We start from the raw sequence: 20,623 nt of genomic DNA, 5'->3' as shown, positions 1-20,623 counted from the left end.
CAATAGGAGAGGAAGAAAAGGCGCCTGATATTTGCATGATGTGGTGAACAAATGATAACTCATTGCATAACCTCCATTCCTATGGAGGATCTCGCACAAATTTGGAGTTCCACATGTTAATATGTGACATGCCCATCTCTGCAAACATCCTTTTTGCATGCCATGATATTCACGAAGCTGTGAAGGCCCCAATCGAACAAGGATTCCAGCCCGTAGCAGCATACATGCAGACAAATGTCATGTGTATACATCGAGACAGATGTCAAACAAAGATGAAAAGGGTAGACAATTCTTAGCTTGGCCAATTTCAAACTGGGACACCTTTGGAGGAAAAATTATAACCTACATTGGGCAATGCTAGCTTAATTAACACTGGTTAATAGGCAAATGGAATTCTATCTTGCTTAGGGAGGAACTTAAAAATTGACATGTGAAATGGATAAATTAATTACTTGACTTGCATAAATTTTGGTGAGTAGTGACTACATATTTACAGCTTTAGAAGTAACTAATTAGGCCGATAGGCCTTCCTTTGAAAGGGACTTTCGTCGTCCCTTTGTTCTTGATGCTGACACGTGGCATCGGATTCCGAATGGCACAACCAGGGGTTTTTCAGTCTCGTGCTGACAGGTGGCATCGGAACAGAGCGGGACAGTTCTGCGAGGGAGTGGTCGTGTATTCATGGATATTTATGTTCTGCGAGGGAATGGCGGCGTCGTGTTAAGTTCGTGCAGTTATCTTCCAGCTTATGCATTCTTTAAGTTCCAGTAGTAACTGTTCTGCGGTTCCTTCTTGCATCAAACTACCGGCAGCGATCAATCTCACAGAGTATACCACTGTTCAAACTGACAGAGGAGCCTGGTTTAACAATCTCACGAACGGGTCTCGGAGCTGGAAATCAACACAACATCATTTCTTCCAGGTGAGGTCATCGTCTCTGTTTTTATCATAATCTGACCCTTTCGCTTGGGAGGAGGTTTTACTATTCAGGTCGCTTTGCCAGTATTTTCATTGTCCCAGAGTTTACTTCCTGTCTGAGTTGCGCGTGCTGTTACAGAGTGTCCAGTTATCAGACAGTTTTACTGTCGGGGGTTTTTCCAGGTTCGAGCGGATGACGCTCTGCCCCTTTCCAGGTAATTCATCATCTCGACACCTCTTCTATTAATTCGCTCCATGACCGGGTTTCCTGGTATCTTATTAGGTTTAATTCATGAATTGAAATTCTTCTCGCAGGTTGCGCTCTCCAGATAGCAGAAGGCGTACTCTTCAATACCCAGTTCCAAATAATCGGAACCCTTGCCGTAGGTAAGATTAATGCACCCATTTTTTGCTTTATGGTTCATTATCATTGATACACATGATTATTTTAGGGTTTTCACCTCACGCCGTGCACTTCTCAGGTATGCTTCCACTGGGGTTCGGGAGTCTGGCAGCTTCTCAACACTGATATCCTTGGCTTCACAGGTGCTCTTTACTGACTTACTTGCAGCCTTACGGCGGGTTAAAGAATTATAGGAAGAGGGTTTACATTCTTATGTTATACCGAACTGAATAGTTTGCTTATCGAGAGGTCTCCTGGCCAGTATTAACCCTGTGGGGTTCATAATTTATAACTGTACATTTTGCAACTTTGAGTTTTGGACAGCTCATGTAAAAATTTGGGGTTTCCATAGAAAGAAAATGTTTTGACTTCTTCTGTGTATAGTGTATAACTGTAATTGCTAGACAGAACTCTTCTGCGGGGTGATATAATTTTTTTAAAGGAGAATGGATGCAGATTGATATTTAATGTTTGTTTTTCGATTGTGGCTGTCGTGTTTAGTTAAATGGTTTGGTAATTTTATAAAATTGGGAATAAGCAAATGCTACAGGTTCTTTATCGGTTTCCTATTGACTTCAAATAATTTCTCCTTTCCTTTGAAAAGGTTTCTCTGTCGCACTGGTTATAACATACCAAAGCCAAATATTACGAATTCTCTCTCTCTCTCTCTACAGAGATATAAATTAGAGTTGTGTTTCTTTTTCAGTTTATTGTTCCCTGTTCTTTAAATGTGAACAGAAGAATAAATTCATGCACCCCTAACTTCAATTGGTTTATTCACCATGAGAATCTTTTGTGGGGTTCTGGACGGGGTCGGTATCAGATTGGCAGCCTAGTCCTAACCCCCTCGATTGTTGAATAATTAGTTTAACCCATATTAATCAGAACGATTCCATCACTCTCTTTGTTCTACTGCTTAATTTACTTTTCTTTATAAAAGCAGGCAACGATTATATACTCTTTTCTTAATTTTCTGTTACAGGCATAATTAATTCCGGGTCTTTCCTTTCGGTTTTAGTATATAGGTTGATTCACAACCCAAAATCCTCTTTCTCCTCCAGAGTTCGATACTCTGCCTTCTAAGGGAAATAATAGTTTTATCTGTAACACACCTAAAAGTCATCAAATTCATTCAGAGTTCTTCCCTTTTAAAATAAAATGCTGGGTCTACTGTTCCCACTACATGTTTATTTATATATCTACTGCACATCATTAATAGGACTTATACAGTTTCGATTACAACAGAATGTATATATTGGAACCATATTTCAATACTGTTAACAGTAAATTGTAAATAATTTCAATCATGCATTTAACTACAGATTTCAAGTCATTTTTGTGTACTTATCTGCCTTATGTTAAATCCATGAATTCAACAGGGTAACTTTCTCCACCCAACCTTGAGAAGGGCAATGTCGTCCTCTTCTCCCCCCAAATGAGGTTATCCACTGGCTCAAGTCCAGCTCAAGTTATCCCTATTTTGACAGCGTCCTGTCAATTTCACAGACCCCCAAATGAGGTTATCCACTGGCTCAAGTCCAGTTCAAGTTATCCCTCTTTTGACAGTGTCCTGTCAATTTCACAGACCTTTAGGTTATCCACTGGCTCAAGTCCAGCTCAAGTTATCCCTCTTTTGACAGCGTCCTGTCAATTTCACAGACCTTTCTCATTCTTTTTCCATAACAAAGACTGAACCCCTTTCTTTCCACTCAATTTCACATACCTTTGTTATCCTTTTTCCATAACAAAGACTAAACCCCTTTCTTTCCACCGAGACTTCCTTTTATCTCCGAGAAAGAAAGGTACAACTGTCTCTAACTGTTTCTAACTGCGTGGAGGTTTCCCTCTTGAATTATGGAACTCCGTAATCATAAAATAATATTATTCGCTATTTAATTATTATAAAAAAATATCATTAGGCTTATTTACCAGTCTCAAGTAGGTAAAGTAATTCAAATGTATGTTATTCAATATTTAATTATTATAAAAAATATCATTAGGCTTCCAGGAGCCTTATTTATCAGTCTCAAGTAGGTAAAGTAATTCAAATGTCATCCTCGAGTGTTACTCCCGATCCCCATTTACCTAATATCATAGGAAAGTTTGAGAGAATGGGGAGATTGGACTTTGGTAATAGCATCTGCCTTTGTTTGCTTGCTTGCTAGGACATTATGTGCCAACAGGTCCTATAGTTTTCAGATGTTAATTTTTTGGGCATTGAAAATGTACCATATTTTTCTTATAAATCTAAACAGAAGGTATGTAGTTTTACCTCAGTACAAGGAACGTCTATATCTTATTTCAAGTTAAACAGCAGAAAACAGGACGAAACAGAAAGAAACGAAATTTCATTCATAACTAATACATATAAAATATATCGACTAATTACAGATTACCTGTTTAACAACTGCAACTGCAGTGCTTCCACTGCAAAAGCAGTCTATAGTCGGACGAGACCTCAATTCTTTGTCCATTACTTTGTACGCTTTCAGGTAGGTATCTTTCCAGGCAGAAAAAAGACTGGACTCCTTTCTTGAACTGACTTGGCCATCACCACCCAAGTCATTTTGGCCATTTTTTGCCTTCTTTTTGTTATTGTATGTATCGGTAGCATTGATGTTGTTTGCTTTATCCTTGAAGGATTGCCAAAAAGAATGCAGTTTCACTAGTAATGAATCCCTGACCCTACGGGCAACAAGATGACCATAAGGACCATGGCCATAAAAAATCCCACAGAAGATTGAATCATCTGAAACAAAATCCTGTGAATGATAACAAAAGAATAATGAAAATATGAACTTTTTATTTCCAATTAGGACACAGCAAAATTTTGCTAAAAAATTGAATATCATTTGAACTGAAAAAGAACTCTGACCCATGAAAATTTCGAAACATTTCATTTGTGAACTCATGAGAAAAGAAGATTCACAGCATAAATGGCAATGTCCAAGAGTCACATAGTAGCCCTTGTTCCATTCATTACTAAGGGCTAGGATCCTTCTCGCACTTAATAGTGCATGCACATTGTTGCTACAGCATACATGTAGATTGCATATGTTACATTCTACATTCTAAAAAAATACCCTCTTGCATGAGGCACAGAGTGCTGTTTATTTTCTGCTGCTGTTTAGGAAGAGATTAGTGGAGAACAGTAAGAGATCAAAAGATACAAACAATTCTCAGTGAAACCAAAGACACACATATGAAAATTTAGAAAACTGAAGTTCTTATTCTTTGAAGAGCAGCATTGTTGGCTTTTTGTGAAGTGCATGGTGAAATTTTTATGTCTTCCTTGGAAATCCTTGAATGGTTTCGGTTGCCTTAGTTGATAGTTATTGGTAGGTACTTCAAAGAATTCAACACTACAGGAGTTCCCTATTGTTCTCTGTCATCTTCTAACCAGATATTGCCAAAGTTGCAGTTTGCAGTGTAAATTGAGCATTTACATCTCAAACTACCATGGGGATTAATCTCCTGACTCTCTCTTGATGATTAGAATTATAACATGTGGGCATTCATGCCTTCAACGACACTGGTTGAGACTGATCTATATCGTCCATATGCAGCATGCCCCCATCGAGATCGATGTAACAACCATCAACCTCAACCTACATAGTGTATGCACATTATTTTTTCATGGCGATTGATCCTATGATTAACTCAAATGCCTCTGTCATTGTCTGCAGAAGCTAGCTCTTATGGGGGTTACCTTCTGAACTGTTTAGATTCCACACATCATATACAGAGGATTGGATCTCTCACAATTGCGAGGTCTTCAGTATTTACATATAAACGTCTTCACTTCAATTAACGCCATGACCAAATCAACAAAAACGACTCCCCCAAGTTGTCGGCAATTTATGTCGTATGACAGGACAGAGTGACAAACCTCGCAGCCCACTGGATATATGGACTCTCAGTTCAAAGCAAACCTCAAGAGGACAACAAGTAAAAGGAAAAGGTCATAAAGGTTGCAGGGAAAACGCTAAATATGTAAGCAATTGTGAATCAGGATAGCATAAGTTTATTAATCTTTTATTAAAGGAAGCCTCTCTTTGCACTGCAGCCCCTTGAGGTATGTTTATGTCAAGCATTCCAATATATATCTATATATATAAACTGCAGATACTAAATTATCTAGAAGCATGTTTCATCTAACGTCTTCCCTTTTTTGAGGTTAGAGACATGAATTAAATGCCACACACACATATATCTTAGTCGAAGAGGTTAGTTCAGTTGGCTATGGCCAATGTTTTTAGGCATTTAGCTAATTTTGTGATAGCAAGTGCCGGATTAAAGCCTTTTTGATCAGGTGTACCAGTCTATGTTCATGGGTTTATCAAGAATGTCATCCAAAATGTGACAAAGTATTCCTCAGGTTCTCATTAAGTTTTGCTTGGAAAAATATATAGATAAATACCTCAGGCTACCAAAACAGTGCCAGAACAAGAAAAATATAACTAATCACATAGTCTAGAAATCATTATGTTATTAGACAATAACAGTTAGAATTTATATTCTAAAAAACTGTGGCTAAACCATATAGCGTAGGTTTACAAGAAATATATAGTTTTAGGCAGACATACCCTAGAGTGCACAGATAAGTATAAATTATCCAAAAAATATTGTGGAGGCCTATCCATTTCATTCTACTCTGAATTCTGCATGTCTGTTGCTTAACATTTCATTGAGTATATATCTACAAATCAGTGATTTTGGGATCAAATCCCACAAAGCAATTCTAGCAATTCTATACCTGCTCTTCAAATTCCTTCAAGCTTTTGAAAGCAAAACCAATGAATTATCAATATAATTTTACCATAATAAAAAAACAATTAGAAGGCGTTTAGCTAGCTCAAATTGCTCATCCGTTAGGCTTGAACCAACATCTCTTCTAGAGAAATTCAACAATTCTAATTTAATAATCCTATCGGCCTCTCTTTGTACCTTTTGGGACAATTGCTAGTGGTAAATCTATTTATTTATATCTTATTCCTATCCATTTTTTATACAAAGTCTCGCTTAAATTATGGTTGGAAGTTACTAATGGTGAATATGTTATTTACTTCCTTCAAACCTTGGGAATAAAAAATCATTATACAAATATCTAAAAATAATACATGAATATTGAAACTATATCTATAAATTATGGCACAAAATATGTGAGGCATTTAATCATATGACATTATTTTGTCCTTCAAATTATGGTCCAATCAAGAATTTGAAAATTAAGGTTTTAATAATAGTAAAAAATAAATATTTTTTTTCAAAATTAAATATTATAAATTGCATTGGATAATATTTACAATAATTACTAAATAAATAAATACAACATTGTTATAGGAAAAGTTTAATTAAGCTATTATGATGAAATTTATTTAAAATTTAATTTAAGTTATAAGAATAATGGATTGATAAGATGGTTACTTATCTTCACATTATTAATGATTTAAAAATATTTTTAATTAAATTATTATTTACAAAATCAGATTATTTGATAGTAAAATTTTAAAGTTATTTTATAATTTTATTTTGTAAACTAATAGTTTATGAATATTTTAAAAATAAAATTTAATATTTTTTGGTGGGGGCAAACCTCAGAAGATGGAAACTATTTAACTAAGGTTTGCTCAGAATGTCTGAAACATGATAAAGACAAATTAGTTTGGATTGTACCCTGTGAGTTGTAACTTCTGTCTGACCTTATTGTGTGTGAGCCAAGACAATTCTTCATGCTAGAGTTCAGCTAATCATCCAAAGATTAGACACAGGTGTTATTCAAAATTCAAACCATATAAATCTCCATTAATCTTCCACTCTTGAATTATCAGTTCCCAGATAATCCCAGTTTATAGAATGTCAGTATAGGGTTTTATATGATCCGCCAAAATAAGTGCAAAGCAAAAAATCATACAGTTGCAAATATATTCCATGAAAGGGCATTTCATTTTTCTGGTTCCAGTAATGACATATTTAATCCTTCAATACAACCATGCATAAAACATAGTTTATTTTGAATGTTCAAAAAACACAATGAAAATTACCAACAGATATTACCAGTGGCTACTGATATTCCCTAGTCCATGTTTTGAAATATTTCAATTTATCTGCTTTTTCATATCAGGCATAAAGGCCCCCAAGCATAATATGATTCAGAGCACATCGACAACATCACGCTAATGAAAATCATTGTGTCTTGATCATCCGGGGCTTCACCACAACAACAGGGCACTGTACATAGTGGACACAATAGTCACTCACACTGCCAAGAACTACCCTGCAAAATCCAACATCCTCTGTTTAAAATAAATGTTACATTAAAAAAACATGAAAAGAGGATTTCCTGTTTACTGAAATAGTGACATGAATCATTCTAAATCAAGGTTATAACTAACATTGCTGGTTTGCAAATACACTTCTTAGAGCTGCAAATAAGGTGAAATTTCATGCAACAATACCTCTTAAGAGAGCTCTGTATCCATGACTACCTATCACCAACATGTCAGGATTATAAGTTTTGGCAGCATTGCATATGACTTCCCTGGCATCTCCAGTGTAGGCCTCCGTCTCCACAGTTAACTGAGACAGTAGTAGAAAAAATCTATAAGGTTTTCCATTGTGAAACCACAAAAGAAAAGGAGACTGAAAAAGTGCAGAATGCAATTGGTATGATCAGTGCAAGCCTGTGTTGTAACCTTGGAATTGGCAATGTGATATTTTCATATGAAAATTATGACCGACCTCATGGTGGAATTTAGAATCCGATTAATAGAAACAAATTGAAGTCAATACAGTCATCCAATAATTAAAGGAAAATTGCTTTTAATTTTACCATTCAACTGAGCAACAAAACTATTTTAAATCTGGAATCAACCCTGCAACTTACTTCACACCAAATTCTTTAATTACAATGTACAATAGTGGTGGACCTTACATTTTTGGCTTTGCATATTTCTGTGGCTTCCGCCAAAATCTTCTCTGTAGACTTCTTGACATCGTTTTCGAATTTCTTCAGCACATCTGCTGGCACCATGAAACCTGCAACGCTAAACTGCAATCAGAACTGGGTTTCTATAACAAACCCAACACAAAATGAAACACTTCAAGATGAAGAGCCATCAGAAGCTCTGGGATGAATCAACACAGCATATTCATTCTACTGTTTTATGTGGCTAAAATATTGATTTTTTTTGGTAGACCAATTGATTTGTATTGGCTTTAGCTAGGTTAGGTGTAGATTAATTGGTTTATGTGGGGTTTAGCTATGTCATAGGTTCAAATCTTATGGAGAGGGGTTGAAAATAGGAGCGTAGGCCAATTGGTTGTGTGGAGTTTAGCCAGGTCACAGGTTCAAATCTTTATGGAGAGGGGTTGAGAATGGGAGCCAACTTTGGGGAATTAACTATACCAAAGGCAACTAAACTCAACCAAATTTTACACAATTCTGATAATAGCATCCCATCCCTAAAGTGGACAGATTATTCTTCCATCCAACATTAAAACTGTCCTAAACTTTATAAAAAAAAGAAAAAAATACAAAAACCGTAAATAAATTAGAAAAAGGAATTTGGAGAGTACTAAGCAGGGAGCCAACTTTGGAAAATTAACTATACCAAAAACCTCCAAACTCAACCAAACTTTACACAATTCAGGGAATAGCCTCCATCCCTAAAATAAACAGATAGTTCTTCCCTGCAACATCCAACATTAAGACTGGCCTAAACTCCCTAAACTCTTGTAAAAGAAAAACAAAAAAATGAAAAAACCTATATGAATTAAATCCTACCCATCTCCGTAACAGCTGGAGACAGAAGCTTGAAGAGACTGACCAGGTCTTCGAGCTGCGAAAAGGGGATTTGGAGGGCGCTGAGCATGAATTAGAATGATTCTATCCTGCGATGTTAACACGTTGTTAAGAGCCCAATGAAGAGCGTTGACGCTCTCGTCGCTCTCGTCTATGGCCACCAATACGAGCCTGCTTGATTTCCCCTGTTCTTCGATGGATTCCATTAAAGCACTAAATTAAATTTTGCCTCTGCTTACACGAATCTTCACACCCATTAAATAGTTTTGCTACATGCCGTGGATGAGGAGCTTATAATAAGGATGGCTACAGATGCTATGGATAAGGAGCTTATAATGAGGACGGGAAGTTGCAGGCACACAGGAATTGGAAAACCGGGTGCCCTCGAATTCAAGAAAAATCCTCCTTGCGATTCCGTGGGTTTCCTGTGTTCTACGAGTTTCAGCAGTTATTTGGTTTTGAACATTGGGCGGAATTGACAGCTGGGTGATATTCATTCGCATTCGCAGCTCAAAATGTGCCCCCGGCGTTGCGCCTATTAACTAAAAACACTGCTCTTCACTGGAATCCAGTAGGTCACAGATCCATGATTTTTACTTTTGTAATTTTGATCGTAGAGTTGAATCTCAATAAAATCTTGGAGATTGCAATTATCAAATGTGACATAAATTTGGCAGGGTTTTGTGCCATTCTAAATATGGCAAACACGTCCATTACAGAGTGAGGCATTATTTTCGCTGGGTTTTATACAATTCTAAATATGGCAAAAACTTGAGCAAAGATTGGGACCCATGGGAGTAATGACTTCTTATGTGATAGTATTGGAGAGAGATTTGTTATATTAGTAATTTATTTTAATCATGGATTTATTAAGTATTGAGATATTAAATTTGTTTGAAAAACAATTTTTGTTATTTTTGTTTTTTTTTTTTATAATGTAAAATTTAAAAAGTGTTTGTAGGTTGATAGATTTGATAGGATATAAGATGGGTATACACTTGTTGCACTTCGAGGCTCATTTTATAGTCAAATATGAGGGAAATGTGTAATTCTTTCCATATTTAATTTTACATTAAAACATGTCCCTTTTAAAAGAAAAATAAATTATTCTCTAAATAAAAATCAATGTTTGCTATAATACCAGGGAAATGTGTAATTCCTTCCATGTTCAACTTCACATTAAAACATGTCCCTTTTAAAAGAAAAATAAATTATTCTCTAAGCAAAAATCAATGTTTGCTATAATATAACACAAAAATTAATTGTTTTGATGTCAATGAGAAGTAACATAATTTTAACCACATGGTTAAAAATATGTTACTTCTCGTAGATTTCAATACAATTTGAAATATGTTTAACCGGTATTCCTGATATGGGTTGTAATACCAAGAATACTTAAAATTAAGTTAGACTATTTATTTATGACTAAGACTGACACTGAAATATACCACATCTTCTTCATACTGGGTTGTAATATCAAGAATGCTTAAAATTAAGTGAGACTATTTATTTATGGCTAAGAATGAGAGTGAAATATTTTTACCACATCTTCTTCATATTGTGTTGTAATATCAACAACAATTGAGCAACCACAATGAGAAATGTACATTCATTTTTTTATATTATAGTCAATATTTTTTTATTTTTTTTTTTTAAAAAGACACATTTCAATTAAGCACAAAAAGGATTACACATCTCCTTCCTACATTAGCTATAAAATGTGTCTCTTGAGGAAATGAATATAATATTAAATTAAATTATTAATATAAATATTATAATAGTTTATTTAAGTATTGCATTGAAGTATCTTTAAAAGGTATAAGAATTATAATATCTTTCTCATATTGAAAACTAAAAATATAAGATTTTTTTACTCTTAATTGTTTTATTTCTCTCAAATGTTTATATAAAACTATGTTACTGTGCATGGACATCCAAATAGTTTATTTATTAATGAGAGTGAGAGCAAAATATTTTTACATGTAATATCAACAACCAATTGAGATTGAGATTCTTGATGTTTTATAATGATTTTAGTTAAAACTACCCAAACATGTGTATTCATTTTTTGTTTATAACAGCCTAGATCCATCTTAACTCCGGATCTATCAAGCTCCGAGAGGGATCAAATCTCTTGAGGTGCAAAACTTGAAGAAAGGTTTGCACCTGGAGAGATTTGATCCCTCTTGGCGCTTGATAGATCCAGAGTGATCCAGATTTAAGATGGATCTAGGCTGGTTTTAGTCGTGTGCATCCAAAGAAAATCTAGCAAAAAGATGATTGATTTTATCAATAATATGTAAAATCATATAATATTAATATAATCATTTTAAATATGTATGTCTCAGATTTGCTTAGTTACCTTAGTTTGTTGAGATGATAAATATTGTGAATAACTTTAATGATGAAAAATGATGAAATAAAAATCTTGAATGTAAACTGACAATGTGATAGATAGAAAATGAAATTACAAATAGTCTTCATTGTGATTAATCTCAAACTATTTTCTTCTACTATTTTTTTAATTGTCACCCTCATTACTTTTGTCATCTTTTCATATCGATTATATGAAAAGCACAAGTTAAATCATAAACCATTCAAATCTTTAGCTCGAGATATTGTAGAAACACCATATTTTGTCTCTCTTTCTCCCCAATATTAATAGGTTGAATTACTATAACACAAAAATCAATGTACATTGACAATAATTTTTTATGCTTACACTGAAATCAATGCACAATATTAATCCAATCACTTTAAAATTAATGTACCATCATACATCCAATTACATCAGATCATAAACCAACATCTACACTGAACTCAATGCATCTAATGCAAGAAATCAAATAAGATTAGAAAACAACATTTACACTGAAATCAATGTGCCTAATGCAAGCAATCAAATATGATTAGAAATCAACGTTTACACTCAAATCAATGCATCTAGTGCAAGTAAGCAAATAGGTTCATAAACCAACATCTACCTGAAATCAATGCATCTAATGCAAGTAAGAAAATAGGATTATAAACCAACATCTACACGGAAATCTACTTCTAGTGCAAGCAATCAAAGAGGATTAGAAATCACCATGTACATTGAAATCAATGAATTTAGTGCAAGCGGTAAAATAGGATTAGAAATCATCTACATGGAAATCAATGTATCTAATACAAGCAATCAAATATTATTAGAAATAAACATCTACAGAAATCAATGCATCTAAGACAAGTAATCAAATAGGATTAGAAATCAACATTTACAATGCATCTAGTGCAATAAATATTCTTCCCTCTCTCGCCCCTCCATATATATATATATATATATATATATATCCCTCCATCTCTCCTTCTTTGTCTCACTATCTCAACCCCCCAAACACACACGCTCTCCCACTCCACATCTATCACTCTCTTTATCCCTCCCCCTCTCTCTCCATCTCTCTCTTCTTCCCTCTCTTCACTTTCCATCTATATCTCTATCTCACATTGTCCATCTATATCACCCCTAAAACATACACTCTCTTTCTCCAATTTATATATATATCCCTCCCTCCTCCTCCCTCTACCTCACTCCCTCTGCCCCTTCTCTCCCTCTCCTCCACTTCTATCTCTCTTCCCTCTTGTTATCCTCTCTCTCCCTCTCTCTCTGATTTGAAATGGAGCAGAATAGTAATGTTGTGCTAATTCCCCATTCAGATTAAAACCCAAGATGTTTATCATTTTCTTATCAAGTTCTTAAGGATTCAATACTTTTGCTTAATTAATCGATTCCCATGAGAGTTTCTTATGTAAATGTTAGAAACAATTTAACATAAAACATATGTTGAACAACAGCAAAATATCAGCAAAGGACATCAAAATGCAACACACAACACAAAGATTTGATCAAGAGTTCACCCGTTCTGGGCTATGTCTCCTTGGTCCAGCTTCTAATGCTTGGGTCTCTCTATTATGCTCAAATTACAACAAAAGTGTGTTTACTATGCTCAAATGCCTATGAAACCTATCTCAATGAGTTCAGAATCACCAAAACTGCTAGAATTGACTCTTTTTGCATCCAATTTGGATAAGAACTGGAGAAGTTATGACTTCTCCTAGTTCTTCCACTATTCGTTCCACAAAATGCTCCAAATTCAACCAAAAACCACATTTCTGCTCCAAAATCCACTGACAAATTGAGAAATTTTCGGCAACATGAGCCATAACCTGTCGTTCATATCGCAAATCGCAATCGGTAAGTGTTTGCAAGTAGAAGATCTTGTTAACACCATAAAACGTTGCGATTGCAATATTGACGGACTCGACGGGAACTTAAATTGTTACATATAAAATCTTGTGTCCAAGGTCTTATTGCTCATTGCAATCGATGAGTGTTTGCGGGTGGAAGGTCTTATTAACACAGTAAAACGTTGTGATTATGATATCGAAGAAACCGACAAGAACTTAAACTGTTATATATAAAATCCTGCATTCGGGGTCTTATTGCTCATTGCAATCGACGAAGAACCAACGGAAGTCTTTAGTGTGACTTGTGTTTTCTTGCGATATGCAATTGTGATATCACATCACAACCCAACCTGCTGAGAGTCGATTTCCATAATACAAATCCATCTGCGATTTACGATTGCGATTAGATCGCATCGCAACCTGTCTGCACTAGGGCTAATTCTTTAACCCAGACTACTTACCGTTGTGATATGTGATATGTGAGGCCCAATGGAGGGCTGCCACTTGGTGCCTCCTCATTTGCCGAAGCATCATCCCAATTTTACCATTTATACAAGTCAAGCTTGAACTTTGACTTGATCTAACTTCTGCAAACGAACTCAGATTTGAGTGTCGTTCATACCGTTGGATTCAGAATGATGAGCTCTTCAATCTGAAGCTAAGTTTGACAGTATTCTGACACTTTGAATTTTGAGTATAATTCTCAGCACCTGATCTCTCCTCCCCACTAGAAGCCTTTTCGACCCAAAATATTATATTCAGTTATTGAATAGATGAGGGTACGATTCTCTCACCTTCCTCTCTTCAATCCATTTGGCCTTTGATGGATTTGAACCTTTGAGACCCACTTGAAGATAATCAAAATTTCCCCTTTGATGACCTCGTTCTTCTGTCAAGTATGGTGTCTTGTTGAAGTTCATCAAGAAATTATGGAGAAAAATATTCAACTGATGGAATTTGTACACTTTCTCCTTGATCTTAAATCAAAGGAGGTTGATACAATCTCAAATTTTCAACATTAACAATGGAATAAATTTGCATATATGAAGGCAAATCTAGCTTGAAAGCATTATTACCAATCTTTTCCAGAATTTTAAATGGACCATAACAGATTGGTTTCAATTTTTTACTTTCACCTTGCAGCCTTTCCTTGCTAATGTATATCCAAACTTCATCACCTACTTGAAATCGATGATCCACACGATGCTTATCATGCCTTGCCTTATATTTCCCTTGACTCTTTTCTAGTTGTTCTTGAATTGTTTGGTGAATCAACTGAATTTTCTCAATGGATTTCTTTGCTTTGTCTACGTTGTTATGTCCATCTACAAATACATCTTTCTCAAAGATAAAATCCAAAGGCGATTTAGGCAAATAACCAAGACATGCATCAAAAGGTGAATTTAGAGTAGAAGAGTGTTTTGCTCAGTTGTAAGCATGTTGAACATAATGCAACTGTTCATCCCACAACTTAGGATGTTTGCTGCAATATCCTCTTAGTAAATGAATAACTGTCATGTTAACCACTTCAGTTTGACCATCTGTTTGTGGATGTAAGGTTGTACTTTTCTTCAACTTGGTGTCCATCAAGTTCCATAAACTAGACCAAAAATTCCCAACAAATCGGGAATCACGATCAATTACAATAGAGGTAGGTAATCCAAAATGAAACCATACATTTTGAAAGAAAAGTTGAGTTGTTTGTTTAGCTGTAATTTTATTTTTACAAGGCATTAATATGCACATCTTGCTAAACCTATCCACAACTACATACAAATAATCATGACCTTTCCTTGATAAAGGTGTAGAGCATTGGGAAGGTATGTTTTAATAAATAATTTAGTGATGTTTTAAGCAATAGTTGTAATCTTTTCTTTATTATAAGGTAGGGAAAACGCAATAAGAACGAGTCCAAAATGATCCAATCACTAATAGTTGTCTTCTCTACGCAGGGAAAGGTAAAAGCAGGAAAGCGCAACGCAAAACGAGAATTTGATGAGAAGATAACGGCTGTCCCTCCAATTCTAAATAAGGTTCAGACCAGGTCGAGTAAATCAAGGAAGATCAGTCCGGAACGAGACGAAGGACTGCCAGTTCGGAAATACAGGCCGAGTAAAGGAAGGCGTTAACAGTTTAGCGGATCACTCAGGATCTTTGATCCTGAGGGATCGCTACGTTCAATCGTTTTGTCGTCTGGAGAACTCCGCCGTTGATTGTATAAAAGGGGGGCAGCATTGGAAATTAAGGGGATTTATTTTTTATATCTTTAACTTTCTATTCACGGATTTTACTGTCAGTTGAACTCAGACTATTGAGTCTATCTGAAACTTAGTTTTGTACTCTCATTGATGAGTTAATATAATATCTTTGGTGTTAATTTCTCCCTACGTCTGAAGTAGTTTACGGCAGTGCGCCATTGGAAGCTTCGGGCCCGGCTCCAACGGACACTGGCTGATTGTACCATTACAATTCTGCTTTGTGTGGTTTGTTTCTTATAATCTGTTATGATTGCATGTCGTCTCATACTTATTCACCTGTAGCTTTCCTGTTATAAATCTCTGTAACAAGTTCATATCATACTTTCAGGATTCTTCGCATACTGTTGATCTGAGTTGTTTGCATCAATTACAGAATTCATAAGTAGAATATTTCAGCTACAGGTGATTGGAGTAATGGACTATTGGTGATTATTGCAGATCGTGTATATATGATTGACGTTTCCTGTCTTTAATGATTTGCTGTTCCATTTGATATGTATATGATTGACGTTTCCTGTCTTTAATAATTTGCTGTTCCATTTGATTAAGCTGCAAACTTGTATAAACGATTGCTTTCCCTTTGTATGTAAGTGTGTGCCAAGGATTGGAAGTGTTGACCTCGCGAGACTTAGTTTCTTTACTGCCGTTCCTTTTATTGTTGTTCCATTTCTGAAGTTGCTGTTCCATTCTGTTTTCTTGCTGTTCCTTTCGCTTGCATTTATTGAAGTGGCATGAGAGGAGGGTCAAGGCTGTTGTGAGATACAGCAGACGCTATAATGCTCCCAGATCATGATCCATACTCCTTCATCAGTTTCTAGGGGGATAGGTTACTAATTCCATACCCTCGACCGACGAAGTTGCTGCGTGTGTGATTTCTTTATGCAAAAGTAATTTAGCGTAGCTTAGCATCCGTTTACTCTTGTATTCTTTAGATCTATACTACGAATCATTATCCTGACAAATAGCCTCAAATTGAGATATCCTTTACAATAACAAAACGCTCCCGGATTGACTTGTAATGTGAGATAACTAGAGGTGAAAAAGACCCTTGTTACAGCTCCACATTTTGGCGCCGTTGCCGGGGAAGGGTATAGCCATTTGTCTTTTAACAGGGTAGTGTGCGAATCTGTTAGGGGAGAACTGGATTCTAAAAACGGAAGGTAAGAACCTGCGTGCGGAGCATGTAAAAGCCCTGCTCCACCGTCCGCTTTCCTAGCAGAATTGATTTAGTAATTTAATTGGAGTGCATGACTAAGCAGAAAAAGCCAGAAAAGAATCAAAAGCCTCCATCCAAAACCGAAAAAGCCAAGGGGTCGGCGACCCTTGGACGAAAGACCTTTATAGATGAAATTTATAAGAAAGCCGAATCTCAGCAATCAGTAGGTTATAGGAAAGTAAACTCTAAACAACCTGCTAGTTCCCTTCAGGCCTCAGAATCACCATTTGAAGCCTTTGCTGAGGTGCACAGTCAGACAGAGGAGCAGGACTTTCAAGAACCTGACAATTCGACTCTTGGACCAGTGCACGAAGGAAATTTTAGCAATCTTTGCGAAGGAGAAGGAGAAACAGGGGAAATCGAGGAACCTAGATCTCCTATTGAACCAAACCAGCCTTTAAACAATCCGGATAAAGGAAGCGCTGCAAAAATCCTCGTTGAAGGAATTCATTCACCTCAGGCAGTACGGGCCATCATTATCCCTGATAAAGGGAGTACTGTAAAAACAGTTCCCGCTAAGATTACCCCTCCTCAACCAAGGGATACTCTCTTAGAAATTCCTGAAGATTACTGGCATATATTTGATTCCATGGCGCAGAATCAGCCAAATACCCAAACCTCTACTTTGCAATATCCCATAGTAGATTCCGCTGTGAATGCACCGATGAAGGCAATTCCGCTTCAACATATCCCGACGTTTCATGGACTCACATCAGAAGACCCTGATGCATTTTTATTCGAATTTGATGTGTTATGCAGGGGATACGATTACACCACTGACCCCCAGAAGTTAAAGCTGTTTCCCTCTACTTTGAAGGGAGCAGCTCTGAGATGGTTCATGGGTTTAGGTGGTGGAGTCATAAACAATTGGGAAGAAATGAAAGTGGCCTTCTTAAAAAAATATCAGGATTACTGTAGATCAAGAGAACTAAAGGATGAAATCTTTCAAATGTTAGCCAGACCAAATGAAACTTTAGAAGAATATGTAGAACGTTTCCAATATAACTTGCAAAGATCTCCCTATGCATCGTTACCTCTGCCCGATAACGTGTTGAAAACTGCATTGATTAGAGGTATGAAAGAGCAATGGATTGAAACGTTGAATATTATGGGAAAAGGAGACATTTATCAGGAAAATTTTGCTGACATCATTAATCTGTGTATCAGGAGCTCAAGAGGCAGCACAAGGATAAAACCAGCAGAATATGATCGCTTCACTAGAGACAATAGAACATCAATAGAAGGAGTATCACGAGTGGAACTTGGAAATCTGCTAGAGAATTTTAAAACTGATATCATGGGGACATTAACTACACAGCTTGATATTGTGCAGGCTAAACAGAAGCAAGCAGAGGCGGAACAGAATCTGGCAATTTTCTGCCCTCGGTGCAGAAAGAAACATAGCCAGAAAGAATGCCCGCTCGATACAGTTCAAATATGTGCTATTTGCACCAAGGACCATCCGACTGAAAGCTGTCCCTCGCTTCCTGGTTTGAAGGCGGTGTACAAAGAAGCAGAAGAGGAACCAGAATCAGCATATTTTATTAACCAGCGTCGTCAATGGCAGCCTAGGCAATCTGGTATGTTTCAAGATCCCTCCTCTTCTTTTCAATCTCCGCAATTTAATGCTCAGCAACAGAATATGTGGCAAAATCAGTCTCAGCACCCGTTTTCAAATTGGTCGCCTCAAATGTTTCCTACTCCGAACCCTTGGATGAACCAAGCTGGTTGGCCAAACTTTCCTTATCCTCCGCCATATTGGCCAAATAATTCATATCCTCCGCAGTGGACCCCTTCCACTTCGCAAAGTTCACCCTGGCAGAGCAACTGGCCAAGATCGACATATCAAACACCAGGATCAATTCCGCTCCCTCAACCAACTCTGCCAGCCTTGCAACAAAATCCCCAGCCCAACCCAACCCTAACCCAAATAATCGACCAGTTCAATCTCTTCAAATTATAGAATCTTCCGAGATTGAATCTGCTCTGCAGGAGTGCAATGATCTTCAGTTGAGATCTGGGCGAATAATAGAAACTGAGGGACATAGAACCGCTCATATTGAAAACCAGTTACCGATAGAACAACCGTCACAACAAGAAGATGTAAGTAAAGACCAGGTTCATCAGCAAGTAATTACATCTTCTCCACCTTTCCCAGAACGACTGGCCATTCCGAGACAAATGCAATATCCGGATTTTGATATTCTGGGAGAACTCCAAAACTTGTATATAAGAATTCCATTCCTTCAGGCTATACAGGATATTCCCATATATTCAAAAACCATAAAATACCTGTGTAGCAGAAAATCAAAAAGAAATATAACCCCTAACCCTAGAGTCCAGGTAGTCGGCACCTTATCCGACCTCTTATCAGGGAAAGAAACACCAATTAAATATGAGGATCCTGGAAACCCAATTGTCACTGTTCAAGTCCGTGGGCAGACCCTGACCAACGTTTTAGTAGATCTAGGGGCTGCAATTAATATCCTGACAACATCAACCTGCCAGAAGCTTGGAATCACATCGGTAGAACCTACTTCCACTTTACTAGAGCTAGCTGACCGATCAGTAATAAGACCAGAAGGCACCTTGTATGATGTCATGGTTTCAGTGGACTCTTGGGAATACCCGACCAATTTTCTGGTGATTAATCCAAAAACCCGACTAGATGGACATCCGCTAATTCTAGGTAGACCATGGCTCGCTACTGCTGACGCCTACATTGGATGCCGGCAGGGAAACATGACCATAACCAGAGGGCCGGATATCAAAAATTTAATCTTGTACCCGCCAGCCCAGCCAAGCATCACACCTCATATATCACTGACCAATCTGTGCCCTGCCTCATATATTACTGATAATATTAGACCACCATTAACAGTCCAGGAAGCGCTAGATTTTAAAGATCAAACGGAAGATGATGCCATCAATAAATTCATTAATCAAACAGAATCCACATCGTATACACAATGCTTTATGATAAAAGCGGCATTTGATAACGAATTAGAGGAAGATCCTCTAAAAGATGACCATGACCCAAATATACCTGTAACCTCTGTTGCTAACAGCAAAGTAATACAAATTGAACCGGGCAAAACTTTAAATATTAACGCTAATCTGACACCAGAGCAAGAGACCAAACTCATCCAGCTCCTACGAAAGTATCAGGAGGCATTTGCTTGGGACTATCCCGATATGAAAGGGATTGATCCCCAGCTATGTACACATCGTATCTATATCGAGAAAGATGCAAGACCTGTTCGCCAACCACAGAGAAGACTCAATGAGGACCTAATTGGAACTTACCATTCCAAATTTCAACCGACGCCTCAGACACAGCAATCGGTGCAGTTTTGGGTCAAGAAGAAGAGAAAAGACCATACGCTATCTATTACATCAGCAAAAATTTGGCTCCGGCTGAATTAAATTACACTGTCACCGAAAAAGAATTTTTAGCTGTGATACATGCTATTAATAAGTTTAGACACTATATTACAGGCTATCCCGTTATTTTGTATACAGACCATTCTGCTATTAGGTATTTAGCAAACAAGCCTGTTACAAATGGAAGAATAACCAGGTGGTTGATCTTGTTACAGGAATTTGACATTACAATCAGAGACCGACCAGGGAAGGAGAACCCTGTAGCTGATTTTCTTTCACAAATACCAAAATCAGTTGAAACAGCAGCAGTTGAGGACCAATTCCCAGATGAACACTTATTTGCTGTCGCTGTTCAGACTCCCTAGTACGCTGATGTGGCTAATTATCTCGCAGTAGGTAAGCCTCCAAAACAT

At 36.8% G+C, this 20,623-nt stretch overlaps 3 protein-coding genes across 3 annotated transcripts in view; 1 reads left to right on the top strand and 2 right to left on the bottom strand.

Annotated features, from left to right (window-relative positions):
• Positions 1–654: 654 nt before the first annotated feature.
• LOC149201691 (uncharacterized) lies at positions 655–1,663 on the top strand. The gene is made up of 4 exons (XM_089399794.1): positions 655–922; positions 1,058–1,133; positions 1,234–1,305; positions 1,401–1,663. The coding sequence occupies exons 1-4, from the start codon at positions 749–751 to the stop codon at positions 1,445–1,447; spliced, it is 369 nt and encodes a 122-aa protein (XP_089255920.1). The 5' UTR covers positions 655–748; the 3' UTR covers positions 1,448–1,663.
• A 5,552-nt stretch (positions 1,664–7,215) lies between these two features.
• Positions 7,216–20,623, bottom strand: part of LOC149201689 (universal stress protein PHOS34-like) — a 133,300-nt gene continuing 119,892 nt past the window's right edge. Inside the window, exon 4 of the mRNA XM_089402982.1 lies at positions 7,216–7,598. Within this exon, the coding sequence (XP_089259108.1) occupies positions 7,508–7,598 (91 nt within the window). The 3' untranslated portion in view covers positions 7,216–7,507. The remainder of the gene's footprint in view (positions 7,599–20,623) is intronic.
• On the bottom strand, positions 7,751–9,744 carry LOC149201690 (uncharacterized). Its single transcript, XM_089402983.1, has 3 exons — positions 9,151–9,744; positions 8,256–8,359; positions 7,751–7,900 (listed from the first exon to the last, which is right to left on the bottom strand). Exons 1-3 carry the CDS (start codon positions 9,329–9,331, stop codon positions 7,766–7,768), a joined length of 420 nt encoding a protein of 139 aa, XP_089259109.1. The 5' UTR covers positions 9,332–9,744; the 3' UTR covers positions 7,751–7,765.

The sequence above is a fragment of the Pinus tabuliformis genome, chromosome 2_1 (assembly GCF_031772625.1).
Source record: "Pinus tabuliformis cultivar Carrire ecotype Pingquan chromosome 2_1, CPIR1, whole genome shotgun sequence".
Classification (NCBI taxonomy): domain Eukaryota; kingdom Viridiplantae; phylum Streptophyta; class Pinopsida; order Pinales; family Pinaceae; genus Pinus; species Pinus tabuliformis.
The sequence above is the reverse complement of the archived record's forward strand: the minus strand, read 5'-3'. Positions and strand labels throughout refer to the sequence as shown.

Coding starts and splice junctions, on each gene's coding strand:
- LOC149201691 (XM_089399794.1), top strand. CDS start 749: ATGCATTCTTTAAGTTCCAGTAGTAACTGTTCTGCGGTTCCTTCTTGC. Junction 923..1,057: donor CACAACATCATTTCTTCCAG/GTGAGGTCATCG, acceptor GTGCTGTTACAG/AGTGTCCAGTTATCAGACAG. Junction 1,306..1,400: donor AATCGGAACCCTTGCCGTAG/GTAAGATTAATG, acceptor TGCACTTCTCAG/GTATGCTTCCACTGGGGTTC.
- LOC149201690 (XM_089402983.1), bottom strand. CDS start 9,331: ATGGAATCCATCGAAGAACAGGGGAAATCAAGCAGGCTCGTATTGGTG. Junction 8,360..9,150: donor TTTCGCAGCTCGAAGACCTG/GTCAGTCTCTTC, acceptor TTAGCGTTGCAG/GTTTCATGGTGCCAGCAGAT. Junction 7,901..8,255: donor AAATATGCAAAGCCAAAAAT/GTAAGGTCCACC, acceptor CTACTGTCTCAG/TTAACTGTGGAGACGGAGGC.